The sequence below is a fragment of the Oncorhynchus tshawytscha genome, linkage group LG33 (genome assembly GCF_018296145.1).
Source record: "Oncorhynchus tshawytscha isolate Ot180627B linkage group LG33, Otsh_v2.0, whole genome shotgun sequence".
In the NCBI taxonomy this organism is placed as follows: Eukaryota; Metazoa; Chordata; class Actinopteri; order Salmoniformes; family Salmonidae; genus Oncorhynchus; species Oncorhynchus tshawytscha.
The window spans coordinates 38,714,914-38,740,107 of record NC_056461.1 but is presented as its reverse complement, the minus strand read 5'-3'; the positions used below and the strand labels follow the sequence as shown (position 1 = coordinate 38,740,107).

The 25,194-nt window shown below is 50.9% G+C and overlaps 2 protein-coding genes across 2 annotated transcripts in view; one reads left to right on the top strand and one right to left on the bottom strand.

Annotated features, from left to right (window-relative positions):
- Window positions 1-25,194, top strand: part of LOC112231423 — a gene marked incomplete in the record, with an annotated part of 690,592 nt that overhangs the window by 167,461 nt on the left and 497,937 nt on the right.
- The window catches only part of supt6h (SPT6 homolog, histone chaperone and transcription elongation factor), a 51,671-nt gene that overhangs the window by 24,237 nt on the left and 2,240 nt on the right, over window positions 1-25,194 (bottom strand). The window contains exons 6-21 of the mRNA XM_042311718.1: window positions 25,098-25,179; window positions 21,456-21,714; window positions 21,244-21,345; window positions 19,558-19,671; window positions 14,398-14,487; window positions 14,080-14,222; window positions 12,970-13,121; window positions 12,602-12,712; window positions 11,918-12,047; window positions 11,036-11,186; window positions 6,275-6,429; window positions 3,124-3,319; window positions 2,796-2,938; window positions 2,537-2,654; window positions 914-990; window positions 606-741 (exon numbers count right to left, since the gene is read on the bottom strand). Coding sequence (XP_042167652.1) covers window positions 606-741; window positions 914-990; window positions 2,537-2,654; window positions 2,796-2,938; window positions 3,124-3,319; window positions 6,275-6,429; window positions 11,036-11,186; window positions 11,918-12,047; window positions 12,602-12,712; window positions 12,970-13,121; window positions 14,080-14,222; window positions 14,398-14,487; window positions 19,558-19,671; window positions 21,244-21,345; window positions 21,456-21,714; window positions 25,098-25,179 — 2,159 coding nt within the window. The remainder of the gene's footprint in view (window positions 1-605; window positions 742-913; window positions 991-2,536; window positions 2,655-2,795; window positions 2,939-3,123; window positions 3,320-6,274; window positions 6,430-11,035; window positions 11,187-11,917; window positions 12,048-12,601; window positions 12,713-12,969; window positions 13,122-14,079; window positions 14,223-14,397; window positions 14,488-19,557; window positions 19,672-21,243; window positions 21,346-21,455; window positions 21,715-25,097; window positions 25,180-25,194) is intronic.

The window sequence follows — 25,194 nt, the reverse complement described above, 5'->3', positions numbered from 1 at the left end:
CAGGAACAGTTTGGTGACGAACAATGACTTTTCCAGCATGATGGAGCACCTTGCCATAAGGCAAAAGCTCGGGGAACATTGATATTTTGGGTCCATGGCCAGGAAACTCCCCAGACCTTAATCCCATTGAGAACTTGTGGTCAATCCTCAAGAGGTGGGTAGACAAACAAAATCCCACAAATTCTGAACTCCTCCAAGCATTGATTATGCAAGAATGGGCTGCCATCAGTCAGGATGTGGCCCAGAAGTTAATTGACAGACAGCATGCCAGGGCGGATTACAGAGTTCTTGAAAAAGAAGAGTCAACACTGCAAATATTGACTCTTTTCATCAACTTCATGTAATTGTCAATAAAAGCCTTTGACAGTTATGAAATGCTTGTAATTATACTTCAGTATCCATCGTAACATCTGACAAAAATATCTAAAGACACTGAAGCAGCAAACTTTGTGGAAATGAATATGTGTGTTATTCTCAAAACTCTTGGCCACGACTGTAGAAGCAGCTATGTATTCATGCTGCAAGTGTCCAACTTGATTTCTTGGAGTTCATGTGGATTGTGTGTACAGTATGTGTTTAAGGAGTGTGTGTGTGTGTGTGTGTACCTGAGATTTAGTACTGTTCATATAGAGCATGGCCAGTTCGTTGTCTACCAGCTCCACTCCCACAGCAGGCAGAGAAGACTCCTGCTCCAACTCACTCACTGTCCTCTTAATGTCCTCCATTATCATGTGGGCGTCCCTACACACACACACACAAACACACAATTAGTTCCCAGGCAACAAACAGAACACGCACAGGGAACTGAGGAAGTTCTTTCTGAAAATGTCCAATAGAAAAGAAAAGGCCAGGTGTCCTGGTGCTTTGCTTCCAGGAGGGTATGAAAGACAGGTAGAGGAGTAGCGTAACTCACCTATTCTCCCCGGCAACAGCCACCACGTGAGGCTTCTTACTGGTCAGGAACTTCTTCAGGTTCTCAATGTCCTGGAGCTGAGGAGACCAAACACACCATCAGATCACTAGAATACAGGTAGCGGTTAAGAGCGTTGGGCCAGTCACCGAAAGGTTGCTGGTTTTGAATTCCCGAGTCGACTAGGTGATAAATCTGTCGATGTACCCTTGTGCAAGGCACTTAAACCTATTAGCTCCTGTAAGTCGCCCTGGATAAGAGCGTCTGCTAAATGACTCCAATATAAATGCGGTACAGCCTCAAAATCAAACACACTGAGATCAGCAACAAGGTTTTCCCCATAGCAGCCTATAGGCCAGCTGACATCAAAGTGCTCTATCAAAACCAAGTGTAGCCAAATGATTTAGGAGGCAACAGAGATAAGCTACTTAATGGAAGGTGAAACACTGGAAAAAACACTTCCTACAACAACATCAATGACGAGGTGATGATTATAACTGCTAATGCATGCATGGCTGAATGATACGAGGGAGGAGGGACGGGGGGAAGCAGAGACGGGGGGTGAGAGAGAGACGGGGGTGAGGGAGAGACGGGGGAAGGGAGAGACGGGGGGAAGGGAGAGAGGGGGAAGGGAGAGACGGGGGAGGGAGAGACGGGGGAGGGAGAGACTCGGGGAGGGAGAGACGGGGGGGGAAGGGAGAGACGGGGGAAGGGAGAGACGGGGGAAGGGAGAGACGGGGGGAGGGAGAGACGGGGGAGGGAGGGAGAGACGGGGGGAAGGGAGAGACGGGGGGAGGGAGAGACGGGGGAGGGAGAGACTCGGGGAGGGAGAGACGGGGGGAAGGGAGAGACGGGGGAAGGGAGAGACGGGGGGAAGGGAGAGACGGGGGGAGGGAGAGACGGGGGGGGAGAGACGGGGGGAGGGAGAGACGGGGGGAGGGAGAGACGGGGGAGGGAGAGACGGGGGGGGGGAGAGACGGGGGAAAGGGAGAGACGGGGGGGGAAGGGAGAGACGGGGGAAGGGAGAGACGGGGGAAGGGAGAGACGGGGGAAGGGAGAGACGGGGGAAGGGAGAGACGGGGGGGGAGGGAGAGACGGGGGAAGGGAGAGACGGGGGGAAGGGAGAGACGGGGGAAGGGAGAGACGGGGGGGAAGGGAGAGACGGGGGAAGGAGAGACGGGGGGAGGGAGAGACGGGGGGAAGGGAGAGACGGGGGAAGGGAGAGACGGGGGAAGGGAGAGACGGGGGGGAGGGAGAGACGGGGGGAAGGGAGAGACGGGGGGAAGGGAGAGACGGGGGGAAGGGAGAGACGGGGGAAGGGAGAGACGGGGGAAGGGAGAGACGGGGGGAAGGGAGAGACGGGGGGAAGGGAGAGACGGGGGAAGGGAGAGACGGGGGGAAGGGAGAGACGGGGGAAGGGAGAGACGGGGGGAAGGGAGAGACGGGGGGAAGGGAGAGACGGGGGGAAGGGAGAGACGGGGGGGGAAGGGAGAGACGGGGGGGGGGAGAGACGGGGGGGGAGACGGGGGGGAGGGAGAGACGGAGGGAAGGAGAGACGGAGGGAAGGAGAAACAGGGGAGAGGAGAGTTGAGAGACAGGAGATTCTTGTCGTGCGTCTGTCTGTACCTTTTTGTCTCTCTCGTCCTCCTTCCATGCGTTCCTCCTCTTCAGGAAGTAGGGCAGACGGAGGAAGTCCACGACCTCTCCCTCTCCGTTGATCAGTGAACAGAACACTGGCGTGTCTCTATGGTAACAGAATTACAACGTTTAGTTATCACTCATTGAAACATATCACAAATCATTTATGGTGGCTGTTTATTGAGTGGTACAAAATACAAGGATGGAAGACACCTTATGAATCTTTGACACACACACACACACACACCTGCTGTCTGCAAAGGCCACTCCCAGGACTCTGATGCCTTTTCCTTGACTCTCATCCATCAGATCATCATCCTCCTCCTCCGCCTGCTGGTCTGGTCTGTAAGGAGCCACCTTCAGCCAGTTATACAGCCTCCTGCAACACGACTGGGGTCAAAGGTGAAGAGGAATTATACACCACGTGACCTAATTTATGCTTGAAACACTTATTCACAAGACGTGCTGGAACAAGTGGAATTCACAAATCTCCAATGATCGGGTCATGTCAACTCACCATCCTATGGGATACAGAGAGGCCTGGAAGTAGCTAGGTTAGTTGTAACATGGTCTACCTTGATGATGTTTTCCTTGGCCTCCGCGATGAGTTTGTTCTTGAGTTCCTTGGCCATCTGAGGGTAGAGGAACTGTGTGAGGGAGCGTTCGATGGCCAGGGTCCTCTGTCTGTTCCACTCCTGCACCTGGTGACTGAACTCATCTCTGTAGTAAAACTGCTTGATCTCATCAAAGTATGTCTGGTCACCTGCAACCCTGGGGAGAGGGGGGGGTGGCAGAGAGGGATGGAGAGAGGAGAGAGAGGGGGAAGGGGGTGGCAGAGAGAGAGATGGAGAGAGGAGAGAGAGGGGAGAGGGGGGGGCAGAGAGAGGGATGGAGAGAGAGAGAGAGGGGGAGAGGGGGTGGCAGAGAGAGGGATGGAGAGAGGAGAGGGGGGGAAGGGGGGTGGCAGAGAGGGGATGGAGAGAGGAGAGAGAGGGGGAAGGGGGGGGTGGCAGAGAGGGATGGAGAGAGGAGAGAGGGGGGGAAGGGGGTGGCAGAGAGAGGGATGGAGATAGGAGAGAGAGGGGAAGGGGGTGGCAGAGAGAGATGGAGAGAGGAGCGAGAGGGGGAAGGGGGTGGCAGAGAGAGATGGAGAGAGGAGCGAGAGGGGGAAGGGGGTGGCAGAGAGAGATGGAGAGAGGAGCGAGAGGGGGAAGGGGGGTGGCAGAGAGAGAGATGGAGAGAGGAGCGAGAGGGGGAAGGGGGTGGCAGAGAGAGAGATGGAGAGAGGAGAGTGGCAGAGAGGAGAGAGAGGGATGGAGAGAGGAGAGAAAGGGGAAAGGGGGATGGCAGAGAGGGATGAGAGAGGAGAGAGAGGGGGGAGGGGGGTGGCAGAGAGAGAGATGGAGAGAGAGGGGGAGAGGAGGGTGGCAGAGAGAGAGATGGAGAGAGGAGAGAGGGGGAAGGGGGTGGCAGAGAGAGATGGAGAGAGGAGAGAGGGGGAGAGGGGTGTGGCAGAGAGAGAGATGGAGAGAGAGGGGGTGGCAGAGAGGGATGGAGAGAGGAGAGGGGGAGAGGGGGTGGCAGAGAGGGATGGAGAGAGGAGAGAGAGGGGGGGGGGGGTGGCAGAGAGAGAGATGGGGAGAGGAGGGTGGCAGAGAGAGAGATGGAGAGAGGAGAGAGAGGGGGAGGGGGTGGCAGAGAGAGAGAGATGAGAGAGAGGGGGAGAGGAGGGTGGCAGAGAGAGAGATGGAGAGAGAGGGGGGGAAGGGGGTGGCAGAGAGAGAGATGGAGAGAGGGGGGGGGGAAGGGGAGGTGGCAGAGAGAGAGATGGAGAGAGGGGGGGAAGGGGAGGTGGCAGAGAGGGGGAGAGGGGGTGGCAGAGAGAGAGATGGAGAGAGGAGAGTGGCAGAGAGAGGGATGGAGAGAGGAGAGAGGGGGAAGGGGGTGGCAGAGGGATGGAGAGAGGAGAGAGGGGGGGTGGCAGAGAGGGATGGAGAGAGGAGAGAGGGGGGGGGGTGGCAGAGGGATGGAGAGAGGAGAGAGGGGGTGGCAGAGGGATGGAGAGAGGAGAGGGGGGGGTGGCAGAGAGGGATGGAGAGAGGAGAGAGAGGGGGTGGCAGAGAGGATGGAGAGAGGAGAGAGAGGGGGGGGGGGGGTGGCAGAGAGAGAGATGGAGAGAGGGGGAGAGGAGGATGGCAGAGAGAGAGATGGAGAGAGGAGAGAGAGGGGGAGGGGGGTGGCAGAGAGAGAGATGGAGAGAGGAGAGAGGGGGAGGGGGTGGCAGAGAGAGAGATGGAGAGAGAGGGGGGAGAGGAGGGTGGCAGAGAGAGAGAGATGGAGAGAGAGGGGGGGGAGAGGAGGGTGGCAGAGAGAGATGGAGAGAGGAGAGAGAGGGGGAAGGGGGTGGCAGAGAGAGAGATGGAGAGAGGGGGGGGGGGAGGTGGCAGAGAGAGGGGGGAGAGGGGGGTGGCAGAGAGAGATGGAGAGAGGAGAGTGGCAGAGAGGGGTGGCAGAGAGGGATGGAGAGAGGAGAGAGAGGGGGGAGGGGGTGGCAGAGAGGGATGGAGAGAGGAGAGAGAGGGGGAGAGGGGGTGGCAGAGAGAGAGATGGAGAGAGGAGAGAGGGGGTGGCGGAGAGAGGAGAGAGAGGGAGAGGGGGTGGCAGAGAGGGATGGAGAGAGGAGAGAGAGTGGCAGAGAGGAGAGAGAGAGGGATAGAGAGAGGAGAGAGGGGAAAGGGGGTGGCAGAGAGGGATGGAGAGAGGAGAGAGAGGGGGAAGGGGGAGGCAGAGAGGGATGGAGAGAGGAGAGAGGGGAAGGGGGAGGCAGAGAGGGATGGAGAGAGGAGAGAGAGGGGGAAGGGGGGTGGCAGAGAGGAGAGAGGGATGGAGAGAGAGGGGGAAGGGGGTGGCAGAGAGAGATGGAGAGAGGGGGAAGGGGGTGGCAGAGAGGGATGGAGAGAGGAGAGAGAGGGGGAAGGGGGTGGCAGAGAGGGATGGAGAGAGGAGAGAGAGGGGGAGAGGGGGTGGCAGAGACAGGGATGGAGAGAGGAGAGAGAGGGGGAGAGGGGGTTGGAAGAGCGAGATGGAGAGAGGGGGAAGGGGGTTGGAAGAGAAAGATGGAGAGGTGAGAGAGAGGGGAAGTGGGGTGGCAGTGAGGGATGGAGAGGTGAGAGAGAGGGAAGGGGGTGGAAGTGAGGGATAGAGAGAGGAGAGAGGAGAGAGAGGGATGAGAGAGGAGAGAGAGGGATGGAGAGAGGAGAGAGAGGGATGGAGAGAGGAGAGAGAGGGATGGAGAGGGAAGGGGGGGTGGCAGAGAGGGATGGAGAGAGGAGAGAGAGAGGGAGGGGGTAAGTTTGACCATTCAGAGAGACAAACTTTAACTCATGAGTTTGGCCCATAGAGATAGATAGAGGACTCATCTTTGTATCTGTGCCATTAGAGCGGCTGTGACAGCTTGGGCAGCGCCATTGAGGCTATTCTGAAGTAGTCCATTTTCTTCTTCACAATTGGCTGATCCCTTCCTGATGACCCGGTTGTACATGACTCCAACAGGGTCACCAGGAGGCATCAGCCAATGAAATTGGGAGTCCTACCCAGTTGACTCCATTAAAAAAGGTGGAAGCCCTCAACGGTAGTGCCCATGCTAATACAACCTTTCATTCTCTATGGTTTGGCCCTCCATCTTACCCTTCGACCCCTTTGGAGGTCAATGCCTCCGCGCCTTACCCTTTGACCCCTAGGAGGTCGATGCAGATGTCTATGGTGAGAAGCCCCTCCTCCTCAGCCTGGCACATCTTTAAGAACTGGTCTCCGTTCAGTTCCTTCACTGGCTTGTTCTTCAGGTACTTGAAGGAGTAGCCAAAGTGGGCCTCGTCCATGTCCTATAACAAACCAGAGTCAGGTCAACACGGCATGAGGACAGCGAAGAGGATCACGTCTTAAACCAGACATTTCTACACCATTTGTTGTAGGAGTCGAGTTAATATGACACGGTATTCTGCACACTTACACGAACGCTAAACGGTATAAGATCAACATGCTGTAGTTTCGTTGTGTTTGTTATGTGTGTTAGTCCAGCACTGGATCCCAGGTTAGTTACTTCTCAGTTAAACGATAGTAAAGGAATGGTGATACAGAGCAAAGTTCCCACAACCTGTCTACTCTGGAGACCTACCATCAATAACATTACACAACCTGTCTCTACTCTGGAGACCTACCATCAATAACATTACACAACCTGTCTCTACTCTGGAGACCTACCATCAATAACATTACACAACCTGTCTCTACTCTGGAGACCTACCATCAATAACATTACACAGCCTGTCTCTACTCTGGAGACCTACCATCAATAACATTACACAACCTGTCTCTACTCTGGAGACCTACCATCAATAACATTACACAACCTGTCTCTACTCTGGAGACCTACCATCAATAACATTACACAGCCTGTCTCTACTCTGGAGACCTACCATCAATAACATTACACAACCTGTCTCTACTCTGGAGACCTACCATCAATAACATTACCCAACCTGTCTCTACTCTGGAGACCTACCATCAATAACATTACACAACCTGTCTACCTACCATCAATAACATTACACAACCTGTCTCTACTCTGGAGACCTACCATCAATAACATTACACAACCTGTCTCTACTCTGGAGACCTACCATCAATAACATTACACAACCTGTCTCTACTCTGGAGACCTACCATCAATAACATTACACAACCTGTCTCTACTCTGGAGACCTACCATCAATAACATTACACAGCCTGTCTCTACTCTGGAGACCTACCATCAATAACATTACACAGCCTGTCTCTACTCTGGAGACCTACCATCAATAACATTACACAGCCTGTCTCTACTCTGGAGACCACCATCAATAACATTACACAACCTGTCTCTACTCTGGAGACCTACCATCAATAACATTACACAGCCTGTCTCTACTCTGGAGACCTACCATCAATAACATTACACAACCTGTCTCTACTCTGGAGACCTACCATCAATAACATTACACAACCTGTCTCTACTCTGGAGACCTACCATCAATAACATTACACAACCTGTCTCTACTCTGGAGACCTACCATCAATAACATTACACAACCTGTCTCTACTCTGGAGACCTACCATCAATAACATTACCCAGCCTGTCTCTACTCTGGAGACCTACCATCAATAACATTACACAACCTGTCTCTACTCTGGAGACCTACCATCAATAACATTACACAACCTGTCTCTACTCTGGAGACCTACCATCAATAACATTACACAACCTGTCTCTACTCTGGAGACCTACCATCAATAACATTACACAACCTGTCTCTACTCTGGAGACCTACCATCAATAACATTACACAACCTGTCTCTACTCTGGAGACCTACCATCAATAACATTACACAACCTGTCTCTACTCTGGAGACCTACCATCAATAACATTACACAACCTGTCTCTACTCTGGAGACCTACCATCAATAACATTACACAACCTGTCTACTCTGGAGACCTACCATCAATAACATTACACAACCTGTCTCTACTCTGGAGACCTACCATCAATAACATTACACAGCCTGTCTCTACTCTGGAGACCTACCATCAATAACATTACCCAGCCTGTCTCTACTCTGGAGACCTACCATCAATAACATTACCCAGCCTGTCTCTACTCTGGAGACCTACCATCAATAACATTACACAACCTGTCTCTACTCTGGAGACCTACCATCAATAACATTACCCAGCCTGTCTCTACTCTGGAGACCTACCATCAATAACATTACACAACCTGTCTCCTCTGGAGACCTACCATCAATAACATTACACAACCTGTCTCTACTCTGGAGACCTACCACCAATAACATTACACAGCCTGTCTCTACTCTGGAGACCTACCATCAATAACATTACACAACCTGTCTCTACTCTGGAGACCTACCATCAATAACATTACACAACCTGTCTCTACTCTGGAGACCTACCATCAATAACATTACACAACCTGTCTCTACTCTGGAGACCTACCATCAATAACATTACACAACCTGTCTCTACTCTGGAGACCTACCATCAATAACATTACACAACCTGTCTCTACTCTGGAGACCTACCATCAATAACATTACACAACCTGTCTCTACTCTGGAGACCTACCATCAATAACATTACACAACCTGTCTCTACTCTGGAGACCTACCATCAATAACATTACACAACCTGTCTCTACTCTGGAGACCTACCATCAATAACATTACACAACCTGTCTCTACTCTGGAGACCTACCATCAATAACATTACACAACCTGTCTCTACTCTGGAGACCTACCATCAATAACATTACCCAGCCTGTCTCTACTCTGGAGACCTACCATCAATAACATTACACAGCCTGTCTCTACTCTGGAGACCTACCATCAATAACATTACACAACCTGTCTCTACTCTGGAGACCTACCATCAATAACATTACCCAGCCTGTCTCTACTCTGGAGACCTACCATCAATAACATTACACAGCCTGTCTCTACTCTGGAGACCTACCATCAATAACATTACACAACCTGTCTCTACTCTGGAGACCTACCATCAATAACATTACACAACCTGTCTCTACTCTGGAGACCTACCATCAATAACATTACACAACCTGTCTCTACTCTGGAGACCTACCATCAATAACATTACCCAGCCTGTCTCTACTCTGGAGACCTACCATCAATAACATTACACAGCCTGTCTCTACTCTGGAGACCTACCATCAATAACATTACCCAGCCTGTCTCTACTCTGGAGACCTACCATCAATAACATTACACAACCTGTCTCTACTCTGGAGACCTACCATCAATAACATTACCCAGCCTGTCTCTACTCTGGAGACCTACCATCAATAACATTACACAGCCTGTCTCTACTCTGGAGACCTACCATCAATAACATTACCCAGCCTGTCTCTACTCTGGAGACCTACCATCAATAACATTACACAACCTGTCTCTACTCTGGAGACCTACCATCAATAACATTACACAACCTGTCTCCTCTGGAGACCTACCATCAATAACATTACACAACCTGTCTCTACTCTGGAGACCTACCATCAATAACATTACCCAGCCTGTCTCTACTCTGGAGACCTACCATCAATAACATTACCCAGCCTGTCTCTACTCTGGAGACCTACCATCAATAACATTACACAACCTGTCTCTACTCTGGAGACCTACCATCAATAACATTACACAGCCTGTCTCTACTCTGGAGACCTACCATCAATAACATTACCCAGCCTGTCTCTACTCTGGAGACCTACCATCAATAACATTACCCAGCCTGTCTCTACTCTGGAGACCTACCATCAATAACATTACACAACCTGTCTCTACTCTGGATACCTACCATCAATAACATTACCCAGCCTGTCTCTACTCTGGAGACCTACCATCAATAACATTACCCAGCCTGTCTCTACTCTGGAGACCTACCATCAATAACATTACACAACCTGTCTCTACTCTGGAGACCTACCATCAATAACATTACACAGCCTGTCTCTACTCTGGAGACCTACCATCAATAACATTACACAACCTGTCTCTACTCTGGAGACCTACCATCAATAACATTACACAACCTGTCTCTACTCTGGAGACCTACCATCAATAACATTACACAACCTGTCTCTACTCTGGAGACCTACCATCAATAACATTACCCAACCTGTCTCTACTCTGGAGACCTACCATCAATAACATTACCCAGCCTGTCTCTACTCTGGAGACCTACCATCAATAACATTACACAACCTGTCTACCTACCATCAATAACATTACACAACCTGTCTCTACTCTGGAGACCTACCATCAATAACATTACCCAGCCTGTCTCTACTCTGGAGACCTACCATCAATAACATTACCCAGCCTGTCTCTACTCTGGAGACCTACCATCAATAACATTACACAACCTGTCTCTACTCTGGAGACCTACCATCAATAACATTACACAGCCTGTCTCTACTCTGGAGACCTACCATCAATAGCATTACACAACCTGTCTCTACTCTGGAGACCTACCATCAATAACATTACACAACCTGTCTACCTACCATCAATAACATTACACAACCTGTCTACCTACCATCAATAACATTACACAACCTGTATCTACTCTGGAGACCTACCATCAATAACATTACACAACCTGTCTACTCTGGAGACCTACCATCAATAACATTACACAACCTGTCTCTACTCTGGAGACCTACCATCAATAACATTACACAACCTGTCTACCTACCATCAATAACATTACACAACCTGTCTCTACTCTGGAGACCTACCATCAATAACATTACACAACCTGTCTACCTACCATCAATAACATTACACAACCTGTCTCTACTCTGGAGACCTACCATCAATAACATTACACGGTTAATGCAGTGTCTTGGTTCCCGTACCTTCTTTCCCTTCTTGGTGGGCTTGATGTTGATCTTGGCTCTCTCCTGGAACGTCTGTCTGAGGACGTGTCTGACCAGAGGCTCCCTGGCAATCTGCATCGCAACCATATAACGGGTCCCCTCCAACACCACCTCAGGGCTGTTAAACTGGCTACACACACAGAGGGAGAGCTAGGGGGGTCCTTGTGTATGTTTGGTTAACTGCAGACTTTGACCAACTCTACAGAGTTAAGCGTTTTAGCCTGCTCTGTGTGTGTGTCTTTACGTTAAGCGTTTTACCCTGCTCTGTGTGTGTGTGTGTGTCGTTACGTTAAGCGTTTTACCCTGCTCTGTGTGTGTGTGTGTGTGTCTTTACGTTAAGCGTTTTACCCTGCTCTGTGTGTGTGTCTTCACGTTAAGCGTTTTACCCTGCTCTGTGTGTGTGTGTGTCGTTACGTTAAGCATTTTACCCTGCTCTGTGTGTGTGTGTGTCGTTACGTTAAGCGTTTTACCCTGCTCTGTGTGTGTGTGTGTCGTTACGTTAAGCGTTTTACCCTGCTCTGTGTGTGTGTGTGTCGTTACGTTAAGCGTTTTACCCTGCTCTGTGTGTGTGTGGGTGTCTTTACGTTAAGCGTTTTACCCTGCTCTGTGTGTGTGTGTGTGTGTCGTTACGTTAAGCGTTTTACCCTGCTCTGTGTGTGTGTGTGTCGTTACGTTAAGCGTTTTACCCTGCTCTGTGTGTGTGTGTGTCGTTACGTTAAGTGTTTTACCCTGCTCTGTGTGTGTGTGTGTGTGTGTGTGTGTGTGTGTGTGTCTCTTTACATTATTCTTTTACCCTGCTCTGTGTGTGTGTGTGTCGTTACATTAAGCGTTTTACCCTGCTCTGTGTGTGTGTGTGGTTACCTGCAGACGTAGTCTTTAGCCAACTCTACAGGCTCGGCAGGGAACTGCTCTGTCTCGTGACGCTGGTAGCTGTCTCTCAGATTCTCTCCAAACTGCTCTGGAGTCAGACCAAACTTCTTAGCCAGGCCATCTGTGTGTGTGAGCGAGAGAAAAATAAACAGAAGCTGTTAGTTCCTGATGCGATGCGTCTTGACATTAACAGAGAAGCTGTTAGTTCCTGATGCATCTTGACATTAACAGAGAAGCTGTTAGTTCCTGATGCGTCTTGACATTGACAGAGAAGCTGTTAGTTCCTGATGCATCTTGACATTAACAGAGAAGCTGTTAGTTCCTGATGCGTCTTGACATTAACAGAGAAGCTGTTAGTTCCTGATGCGTCTTGACATTAACAGAGAAGCTGTTAGTTCCTGATCCGTCTTGACATTAACAGAGAAGCTGTTAGTTCCTGATGCGATGCGTCGTGACATTAACATGTCCCAGTGCATTCATAATGTAACACGTCAGCCTCTGCAGAATTTGAAAAGGATGAGACAGATTGCCAGAAGTAATGTCTTGAGGCAGAGCAGGGAATATTTTCTTCACGTTTCACATGTCAAGCCCCTTTCAGCAATCACAAGCACAATGAAGTCAAGCTTAGGTCCCACTCAGTACAGATAAATAGACGAGAGGTCAGAGGTGACTCACCGAGCCCAGCGCTCTGACAGATGCTGTACATGTCTCTACGAGATGCCAGCTTCAGGTCCGGCCCCTTCTCTTCCTCCACCTCCTCCTCTTCCTCCACCTCTTCCTCCTCACCTGAAAGGAAAGTGAAAAGACATGATGTGTAGAGGGTGGAAATCACACAAAAAAAAGTCAAAACAGTGTTGTTGAAAAGGTGCTGTTATTTTACTTTATACAACAATGACACCTCAGGGTGTGATTTAAAAGAAATAAGGAAACACCGAAATCCTCTTGGCAGCCATTTTGATCTCCTTATCAAATAATTTCTGGGTTAACAATATAGTTATTCACTATTATAGTAATCAGTTATAATTGTCCACATGGCCTCCAACCTTCCTCGTTGACCTCGATCTTCTTCTTCTTCTTCTTCTTCTTGCTGGCAGCTTTGGCTGCGTTCTGCATCTTGGGGATGTCTCGGCCATAGTACAGAAGGAAGTGACTATACACGTCACTCAGCTCATCTATGGACTGGACATCTTTCAGTCTGCAGGGGGTAGAGGAGAAGAAGGGGGTAGAGGAGGAGAAAGGGGGTAGAGGAGGAGAAAGGGGGTAGAGGAGGAGAAAGGGGGTAGAGGAGGAGAAAGGGGGTAGAGGAAGGGGCAGAGGAGGAGAAAGGGGTAGAGGAAGGGGCAGAGGAGGAGAAAGGGGCAGAGGAGGAGAAAGGGGGGTAGAGGAGGAGAAAGGGGGTAGAGGAGGAGAAAGGGGGTAGAGGAGGAGAAAGGGGGTAGAGGAGAAGAAAGGGGGTAGAGGAGAAGAAAGGGGGTAGAGGAGAAGAAAGGGGGTAGAGGAGAAGAAAGGGGGTAGAGGAGGAGAAAGGGGGTAGAGGAGGAGAAAGGGGGTAGAGGAGGAGAAAGGGGGTAGAGGAGGAGAAGGGCGGTAGAGGAGGAGAAGGGCGGTAGAGGAGGAGAAAGGGGGTAGAGGAGGAGAAAGGGCGAGGGCAGCGGAGGAGAGGATTGGAGAGGGGAACAGTAAGAGTAGCTGGACTTTACTAAATGGGTCCTGGCTTCTGTGAAGACATGGGGCTATGAGACTTCTGAACTTTGATGTACTACCATGTTATAGGAAGTCTTGACCTTCTAGACACAGACTGAGCCCTGAGAAGAAAACTCATCTCTATGCTTCATCTGTATCCGGGAAACTGGCCCTTAGTGCATTACAACACTTGAACACACGTTGTGGGAAAGCCATCATCAAAAAATGATTCCTGAACTTCCTTTATTTGTCCTTTTAGACCTGTTGCTATAAAGTTGACACAATGTACAGGACTGAGCTTGTCAATCACGGGCCCCATTGACCGTCTTAATACCACTGTTCTCCTACGGCCCTGTGTTGGGACGTACCCACCTCTCCATGGATACTTATTCTGGTCTAAAGTAGTGCACTATGTAGTGTGCCATTTTGGAAGCAGTCCCTATGTCCTCGGACCCTGGGTGGGACCGTACCTCTCCATATCAGCAGTGTCCAGGGGCCTGATACCGTCAGCCAGGGGCTTGTCGGGGTCGGCAGAGATCTGCTCATACTGGTACCCCTGCATCCTCCGGAACAGACGTGTCAGGTTCTGCTTCCTGCTCTTCAGCTGGCACCACTGAGGTCAGGGGTCGAGGGACAGGAAGTGGGTCAATACGAGGAGAATCAACAATGGAACGAGGCTTTGAGATTGCTTTTAGGTTGTATCAACTGTAAAGGTTACTAACTGCTGGTAAACACAGAGGCGTGTGAGCCTCATGGTCTTATGTCACATGTCAAAGGTCATCCTTTACCTTCTCGTCCCACTGCCAGACCTTCCACAGGTCGTTGATGTTGAGCTCCGGTTCTACGTACTCCTTCCTGTAGAACGCGATGAATGGAACCTGGAGGAGACAGAGAGAGACACACACACACACAGTTAAAGCCTTAGCCACTACACACACACACACTGTTAGAGCCTTAGCCACTACACAAACACACTGTTAGAGCCTTAGCCACTACACAAACACCACACACACTGTTAGAGCCTTAGCCACTACACACACACAGTTACACACCACACACACACACAGTTAGAGCCTTAGCCACTACACACACACTGTTAGAGCCTTAGCCACTATACAAACACACACACACACTGTTAGAGCCTTAGCCACTACACACACACACTGTTACCTTAGCCACTACACACACACACACACTGTTAGAGCCTTAGCCACTACACACACACACAGTTAGAGCCTTAGCCACTACACACACACACAGTTAGAGCCTTAGCCACTACACACACACACAGTTAGAGCCTTAGCCACTACACACACACACAGTTAGAGCCTTAGCCACTACACACACACACAGTTAGAGCCTTAGCCACTACACACACACACACACACACACACACACACACACACTGTTAGAGCCTTAGCCACTACACACACACACTGTTAGAGCCTTAGCCACTACACACACACACACACACACACACACACACACACTGTTAGAGCCTTAGCCACTACACACACACACACACAGTTAGAGCCTTAGCCACTACACACACACACACACACACATAGTTAGAGCCTTAGCCACCACACACACACACACACACTGTTAGAGCCTTAGCCACCACACACACACACACACTGTTAGAGCCTTAGCCACCACACACACACACACACACTGTTAGAGCCTTAGCCACCACACACACACACACACACACACACACACACACACACACACTGTTAGAGCCTTAGCCACCACACACACACACACACACAGAGCCTTAGCCACCACACACACACACACTGTTAGAGCCTTAGCCACCACACACACACACACACACACTGTTAGAGCCTTAGCCACCACACACACACACACACACACACTGTTAGAGCCTTAGCCACCACACACACACACACACACTGTTAGAGCCTTAGCCACCACACACACACACACACACACTGTTAGAGCCTTAGCCACCACACACACACACACACTGTTAGAGCCTTAGCCACCACACACACACACACACTGTTAGAGCCTTAGCCACCACACACACACACACTGTTAGAGCCTTAGCCACCACACACACACACACTGTTAGAGCCTTAGCCACACACACACACACACTGTTAGAGCCTTAGCCACCACACACACACTGTTAGAGCCTTAGCCACCACACACACACACACACTGTTAGAGCCTTAGCCACCACACACACACACACACTGTTAGAGCCTTAGCCACCACACACACACACACTGTTAGAGCCTTAGCCACCACACACACACACACACTGTTAGAGCCTTAGCCACCACACACACACACACTGTTAGAGCCTTAGCCACCACACACACACACACTGTTAGAGCCTTAGCCACCACACACACACACACTGTTAGAGCCTTAGCCACCACACACACACACACTGTTAGAGCCTTAGCCACCACACACACACACACTGTTAGAGCCTTAGCCACCACACACACACACACTGTTAGAGCCTTAGCCACCACACACACACACACTGTTAGAGCCTTAGCCACCACACACACACACACTGTTAGAGCCTTAGCCACCACACACACACACACTGTTAGAGCCTTAGCCACCACACACACACACACTGTTAGAGCCTTAGCCACCACACACACACACACACTGTTAGAGCCTTAGCCACCACACACACACACACACACTGTTAGAGCCTTAGCCACCACACACACACACACAGTTAGAGCCTTAGCCACCACACACACACACACAGTTAGAGCCTTAGCCACCACACACACACACACACAGTTAGAGCCTTAGCCAGCCACACACACACACTGTTAGAGCCTTAGCCACCACACACACACACACTGTTAGAGCCTTAGCCACCACACACACACACACACTGTTAGAGCCTTAGCCACCACACACACACACACTGTTAGAGCCTTAGCCACCACACACACACACTGTTAGAGCCTTAGCCACCACACACACACACACTGTTAGAGCCTTAGCCTTACCACACACACACACACTGTTAGAGCCTTAGCCACCACACACACACACTGTTAGAGCCTTAGCCACCACACACACCACACACACACACACTGTTAGAGCCTTAGCCACCACACACACACACTGTTAGAGCCTTAGCCACCACACACACACACTGTTAGAGCCTTAGCCACCACACACACACACTGTTAGAGCCTTAGCCACCACACACACACACTGTTAGAGCCTTAGCCACCACACACACACACTGTTAGAGCCTTAGCCACCACACACACACACTGTTAGAGCCTTAGCCACCACACACACACACTGTTAGACCTGTTAGCCACCACACACACACACTGTTAGAGCCTTAGCCACCACACACACACACTGTTAGAGCCTTAGCCACCACACACACACACACTGTTAGAGCCTTAGCCACCACACACACACACTGTTAGAGCCTTAGCCACCACACACACACACTGTTAGAGCCTTAGCCACCACACACACACACTGTTAGAGCCTTAGCCACCACACACACTGTTAGAGCCTTAGCCACCACACACACACACACACACTGTTAGAGCCTTAGCCACCACACACACACACTGTTAGAGCCTTAGCCACCACACACACACACTGTTAGAGCCTTAGCCACCACACACACACACACTGTTAGAGCCTTAGCCACCACACACACACACTGTTAGAGCCTTAGCCACTACACACACACACACACACACACAGTTAGAGCCTTAGCCACTACACACACACACACACTGTTAGAGCCTTAGCCACTACACACACACACATGTTTGAGCCTTAGCCACTACACACACACACTGTTAGAGCCTTAGCCACTACACACACACACACTGTTAGAGCCTTAGCCACTACACACACACACACACTGTTAGAGCCTTAGCCACTACACACACACACACACACTGTTAGAGCCTTAGCCACTACACACACACACACATGTTAGAGCCTTAGCCACTACACACACACACTGTTAGAGCCTTAGCCACTACACACACACTGTTAGAGCCTTAGCCACTACACACACACACAGTTAGAGCCTTAGCCACTACACACACACACACACACACACAGTTAGAGCCTTAGCCACTACACACACACACACACACACAGTTAGAGCCTTAGCCACTACACACACACACACTGTTTGAGCCTTAGCCACTACTCACACACACACTGTTAGAGCCTTAGCCACTACACACACACACACTGTTAGAGCCTTAGCCACTACACACACACACACACACTGTTAGAGCCTTAGCCACTACACACACACACACACACTGTTAGAGCCTTAGCCACTACACACACACACACACACACAGTTAGAGCCTTAGCCACTACACACACACACACTGTTAGAGCCTTAGCCACTACACACACACACACTGTTAGAGCCTTAGCCACTACACACACACACACACACACTGTTAGAGCCTTAGCCACTACACACACACACACACACTGTTAGAGCCTTAGCCACTACACACACACACACACACACTGTTAGAGCCTTAGCCACTACACACACACACTGTTAGAGCCTTAGCCACTACACACACACACTGTTAGAGCCTTAGCCACTACACACACACACACACAGTTAGAGCCTTAGTCACTACACACACACAGTTAGAGCCTTAGCCACTACACACACACACACACACACAGTTAGAGCCTTAGCCACTACACACACACACACTGTTAGAGCCTTAGCCACTACACACACACACACTGTTAGAGCCTTAGCCACTACACACTGTTAGAGCCTTAGCCACTACACACACACGCTGTTAGAGCCTTAGCCACTACACACACACACGCTGTTAGAGCCTTAGCCACTACACACACACGCTGTTAGAGCCTTAGCCACTACACACACACACACTGTTAGAGCCTTAGCCACTACACACACACACACACTGTTAGAGCCTTAGCCACTACACACACACACACACACTGTTAGAGCCTTAGCCACTACACACACACACACTGTTAGAGCCTTAGCCACTACACACACACACACACACACACACTGTTAGAGCCTTAGCCACTACACACACACACTGTTAGAGCCTTAGCCACTACACACACACACTGTTAGAGCCTTAGCCACTACACACACACACACACAGTTAGAGCCTTAGCCACTACACACACACACACACAGTTAGAGCCTTAGTCACTACACACACACAGTTAGAGCCTTAGCCACTACACACACACACACACTGTTAGAGCCTTAGCCACTACACACACACACTGTTAGAGCCTTAGCCACTACACACACACACTGTTAGAGCCTTAGCCACTACACACACACACACACACACACTGTTAGAGCCTTAGCCACTACACACACACACACTGTTAGAGCCTTAGCCACTACACACACACACACACACACACACACTGTTAGAGCCTTAGCCACTACACACACACACACACAGTTAGAGCCTTAGCCACTACACACACACACACACAGTTAGAGCCTTAGCCACTACACACACACACACACACACACACAGTTAGAGCCTTAGCCACTACACACACACACACTGTTACCTTAGCCACACACACACACACGCTGTTAGAGCCTTAGCCACTACACACAGCACACACACACTGTTAGAGCCTTAGCCACTACACACACACACCACTGTTAGAGCCTTAGCCACTACACACACACACACTGTTAGAGCCTTAGCCACTACACACACACACACTGTTAGAGCCTTAGCCACTACACACACACACACACACTGTTAGAGCCTTAGCCACTACACACACACACACTGTTAGAGCCTTAGCCACTACACACACACACACTGTTAGAGCCTTAGCCACTACACACACACACACACTGTTAGAGCCTTAGCCACTACACACACACTGTTAGTATCGGGGCAGTGTACCTCAAAATGCTGATTCCTCATGAAGTTGAGGGCCTCCTTAATCTTGGCGATGGTGCTGGGGCCCTTCCTGCTAAAGTTAGTAGTGGCTCCTCGGTCCAGGTAATCTGTACTCTCCTGAACACACAGACAACAGTTGTTTGAAAAACAAAGTAAAAATAGTATGATAGTGGACTGAGAAGGTACGGTCTGTGCTGGGCTGTTCCTGTGTTTCAGCTGTATGATAATAGTCAGGGTAATGGGCTGTTCCTGTGTTTCAGCTGTATGATAATAGTCAGGGTAATGGGCTGTTCCTGTGTTTCAGCTGTATGATAATAGTCAGGGTAATGGGCTGTTCCTGTGTTTCAGCTGTATGATAATAGTCAGGGTAATGGGCTGTTCCTGTGTTTCAGTTTCAGCTGTTTGATAATAGTCAGGGTAATGGGCTGTTCCTGTGTTTCAGCTGTTTGATAATAGTCAGGGTAATGGGCTGTTCCTGTGTTTCAGCTGTATGATAATAGTCAGGGTAATGGGCTGTTCCTGTGTTTCAGCTGTTTGATAATAGTCAGGGTAATGGGCTGTTCCTGTGTTTCAGCTGTTTGATAATAGTCAGGGTAATGGGCTGTTCCTGTGTTTCAGCTGTTTGATAATAGTCAGGGTAATGGGCTGTTCCTGTGTTTCAGCTGTTTGATAATAGTCAGGGTAATGGGCTGTTCCTGTGTTTCAGCTGTATGATAATAGTCAGGGTAATGGGCTGTTCCTGTGTTTCAGCTGTATGATAATAGTCAGGGTAATGGGCTGTTCCTGTGTTTTACGATTTCATGAAAACCCTTAAATTCATGTTCCTTCTTTGTCCTGGTTTCATATGGAATCACTCTCCACAGCAGGTCAGAGGCTCAAACCTGTATAGAAATGACGGGGGTGGGTGGGCTGAGGCAGTGCGTGTACGTAGTCAATTTGTGTATGCGTAGTCAGTGTGTGTAATCAGTGCGCGTAGTCAGTGGGCGCGTGTGTGTAGTCAGTGGGCGCGTGTGTGTGTAGTCAGTGTGGCGTGTGTGTAGTCAGTGGGCGCGTGTGTGTGTGTCAGTGGTCAGTGGGCGCGTGTGTGTGTGTCAGTAGTCAGTGGGCGCGTGTGTGTAATCAGTGTGTGTGTGTCAGTGTGTGTGTAGTCAGTGGCGCGTGTGTGTGTGTAGTCAGGGCGCGTGTGTGTGTAGTCAGTGTGCGTGTGTCAGTGTGTGTGTCAGTGTGCGTGTGTGTGTAGTCAGTGTGCGTGTGTGTGTGTAGTCAGTGGCGTGTGTGTGTAGTCAGTGTGTGTGTGTGTCAGTGTGTGTGTGTAGTCAGTCAGTGTGCGTGTGTGTGTAGTCAGTGTGTGTGTGTAGTCAGTGTGTGTGTGGTCAGTGCGTGTGTGTGTAGTCAGTGTGCGCGTGTGTGTAGTCAGTGTGCGTGTGTGTGTGTCAGTGTGCAGTATGTGTGTGTGTGTGTGTGGTCAGTATGCGTAGTCAGTGTGCGTGTGTAGTGTGTGTGTAGTCAGTGTGCGTAGTCACTGTGTGTGTGTGTAGTCAGTGTGCGTAGTCAGTGCGTGTGTAGTCAGTGTGCGTGTGTAGTCAGCGCGTGTAGTCAGTGTGCGTGTGTAGTCAGCGCGTGTAGTCGGTGTGTGTGTATGTGTAGTTAGCGCGTGTAGTCAGTGTGTGTGTGGTCAGAGGTTCCTACCTGCATGGAGATGGTGGGGGTTGAGAAAGCGTTTCTGTAGATCCACTCTGCCTCTTCCTCCAACTCATCATCCTCAGCAGGCTTCACTGGGATGGAGCGCAGCTACAGGGCAGAGCACGGACGGAGTGTGAGACGCACATACACACGGCTTCATTAACATATCACAACTAGATTCAAGGACACAGGAGGGTGAAACAGACACACAACCCTACCTGGAACCTCTCTGGCATGTCTGTGGAGCGGATCTCGTTATCCTGGTCAGTCATGTGACTACTCTCCAGCTCGCTGGGCTCGTAGAGCTCGAAGATGCTCTTCCTCCCCACCCTCCTCTTTGTTGGCTTCTTGGGCCGGTCCCAGCCCTCTTCATCCTGGTCCTCCTCCTCTTCCTCACCCTGTTCATAAGCACCGTCGGCGTCGAACTCCGCAAAGTCAAAGTCGCCCCCGAAGATCTCCTGAGCTTCCTGGAGGGCTCTGTAGACGGGGACAGAGGAACAGAGGGGAGAGGTGAAAACATTCTGCTCTCAATGGTTGTTCATTACCTTGAAGGAAACCACTAGGATGGATGGGATCGTATACAGGTCTGTCCACACTAACCCCGAGGAGGAGGAGAACACTATCTCTAACCCCGAGGAGGAGGAGAACACTATCTCTAACCCCGAGGAGAACACTATCTCTAACCCCGAGGAGGTGGTGAACACTATCTCTAACCCCGAGGAGGAGGAGAACACTATCTCTAACCCCGAGGAGAACACTATCTCTAACCCCGAGGAGGTGGTGAACACTATCTCTAACCCCGAGGAGGAGGAGAACACTATCTCTAACCCCGAGGAGGAGGAGAACACTATCTCTAACCCCGAGGAGAACACCTCTAACCCCGAGGAGGTGGTGAACACCATCTCTAACCCCGAGGAGGAGGAGAACACCATCTCTAACCCCGAGGAGGTGGTGAACACCATCCCTAACCCCGAGGAGGTGGTGAACACCATCTCTAACCCCGGGAGGTGGTGAACACCATCCCTAACCCCGGGAGGTGGTGAACACCATCCCTAACCCCGAGGAGGTGGTGAACACCATCCCTAACCCCGAGGAGGTGGTGAACACCATCCCTAACCCCGAGGAGGAGGTGAACACCATCCCTAACCCCGGGAGGTGGTGAACACCATCCCTAACCCCGAGGAGGAGGTGAACACCATCCCTAACCCCGAGGAGGAGGTGAACACCATCCCTAACCCCGAGGAGGAGGTGAACACCATCCCTAACCCCGAGGAGGAGGTGAACACCATCCCTAACCCCGAGGAGGAGGTGAACACCATCCCTAACCCCGAGGAGGAGGTGAACACCATCCCTAACCCCGAGGAGGAGGTGAACACCATCCCTAACCCCGAGGAGGAGGTGAACACCATCCCTAACCCCGAGGAGGAGGTGAACACCATCCCTAACCCCGAGGAGGAGGTGAACACCATCCCTAACCCCGAGGAGGAGGTGAACACCATCCCTAACCCCGAGGAGGAGGTGAACACCATCCCTAACCCCGAGGAGGAGGTGAACACCATCCCTAACCCCGAGGAGGAGGTGAACACCATCCCTAACCCTGAGGAGGAGGTGAACACCATCCCTAACCCCGAGGAGGAGGTGAACACCATCCCTAACCCCGAGGAGGAGGTGAACACCATCCCTAACCCCGAGGAGGAGGTGAACACCATCCCTAACCCCGAGGAGGAGGTGAACACCATCCCTAACCCCGAGGAGGAGGTGAACACCATCCCTAACCCCGAGGAGGAGGTGAACACCATCCCTAACCCAGAGGAGGAGGTGAACACCATCCCTAACCCAGAGGAGGAGGTGAACACCATCCCTAACCCCGAGGAGGAGGTGAACACCATCCCTAACCCCGAGGAGGAGGTGAACACCATCCCTAACCCCGAGGAGGAGGTGAACACCATCCCTAACCCGAGGAGGAGGTGAACACCATCCCTAACACCGAGGAGGAGGTGAACACCATCCCTAACCCCGAGGAGGAGGTGAACACCATCCCTAACCCCGAGGAGGAGGTGAACACCATCCCTAACCCCGAGGAGGAGGTGAACACCATCCCTAACCCTGAGGAGGTGGTGAACACTATCCCTAACCCTGAGGAGGTGGTGAACACTATCCCTAACCCTGAGGAGGAGGTGAACACTATCCCTAACCCTGAGGAGGAGGTGAACACTATCCCTAACCCTGAGGAGGAGGTGAACACTATCCCTAACCCTGAGGAGGAGGTGAACACTATCCCTAACCCTGAGGAGGTGGTGAACACTATCCCTAACCCTGAGGAGGTGGTGAACACTATCCCTAACCCTGAGGAGGAGGTGAACACTATCCCTAACCCTGAGGAGGAGGTGAACACTATCCCTAACCCTGAGGAGGTGGTGAACACTATCCCTAACCCTGAGGTGGTGGTGAACACTATCCCTAACCCTGAGGAGGTGGTGAACACTATCCCTAACCCTGAGGTGGTGAGTGACACTATCCCTAACCCTGAGGAGGTGGTGAACACTATCCCTAACCCTGAGGAGGAGGTGAACACTATCCCTAACCCTGAGGAGGTGGTGAACACTATCCCTAACCCTGAGGTGGTGGTGAACACTATCCCTAACCCTGGGTGGTGGTGAACACTATCCATAACCCTGAGGTGGTGGTGAACACTATCCCTAACCCTGAGGAGGAGGTGAACACTATCCCTAACCCTGAGGAGGAGGTGAACACTATCCATAACCCTGAGGAGGTGAACACTATCCATAACCCTGAGGTGGTGAGTGAACACTATCCCTAACCCTGAGGAGGTGAGTGAACACTATCTCTAACCCTGAGGTGGTGAGTGAACACTATCTCTAACCCTGAGGTGGTGAGTGAACACTATCCCTAACCCTGAGGTGGTGAGTGAACACTATCCCTAACCCTGAGGTGGTGAGTGAACACTATCCCTAACCCTGAGGTGGTGAGTGAACACTATCCCTAACCCTGAGGTGGTGAGTGAACACTATCCCTAACCCTGAGGTGGTGAGTGAACACTATCCCTAACCCTGAGGTGGTGAGTGAACACTATCCCTAACCCTGAGGTGGTGAGTGAACACTATCCCTAACCCTGAGGTGGTGAGTGAACACTATCCCTAACCCTGAGGTGGTGAGTAAACACTATCCCTAACCCTGAGGTGGTGAGTGAACACTATCCCTAACCCTGAGGTGGTGAACACTATCCCTAACCCTGAGGTGGTGAGTGAAACACTATCCCTAACCCTGAGGTGGTGAGTGAACACTATCCCTAACCCTGAGGTGGTGAGTGAACACTATCCCTAACCCTGAGGTGGTGAGTGAACACTATCCCTAACCCTGAGGTGGTGAGTAAACACTATCCCTAACCCTGAGGTGGTGAGTAAACACTATCCCTAACCCTGAGGTGGTGAGTGAACACTATCTCTAACCCTGAGGTGGTGAGTAAACACTATCCCTAACCCTGAGGTGGTGAGTGAACACTATCCCTAACCCTGAGGTGGTGAGTAAACACTATCTCTAACCCTGAGGTGGTGAGTAAACACTATCTCTAACCCTGAGGTGGTGAGTAAACACTATCCCTAACCCTGAGGTGGTGAGTGAACACTATCTCTAACCCTGAGGTGGTGAGTGAACACTATCCCTAACCCTGAGGAGGTGAGTGAACACTATCTCTAACCCTGAGGTGGTGAGTGAACACTATCTCTAACCCTGAGGTGGTGAGTGAACACTATCTCTAACCCTGAGGTGGTGAGTGAACACTATCTCTAACCCTGAGGTGGTGAGTGAACACTATCTCTAACCCTGAGGTGGTGACTCACGCATCTGTGTATCCTGAGAACTTCTTGCTTCTCCTCTTGGTGATAGGCTGGCCATCGTCGTCCACGATAAAGTCATCAATATCTGAGGAAATACACG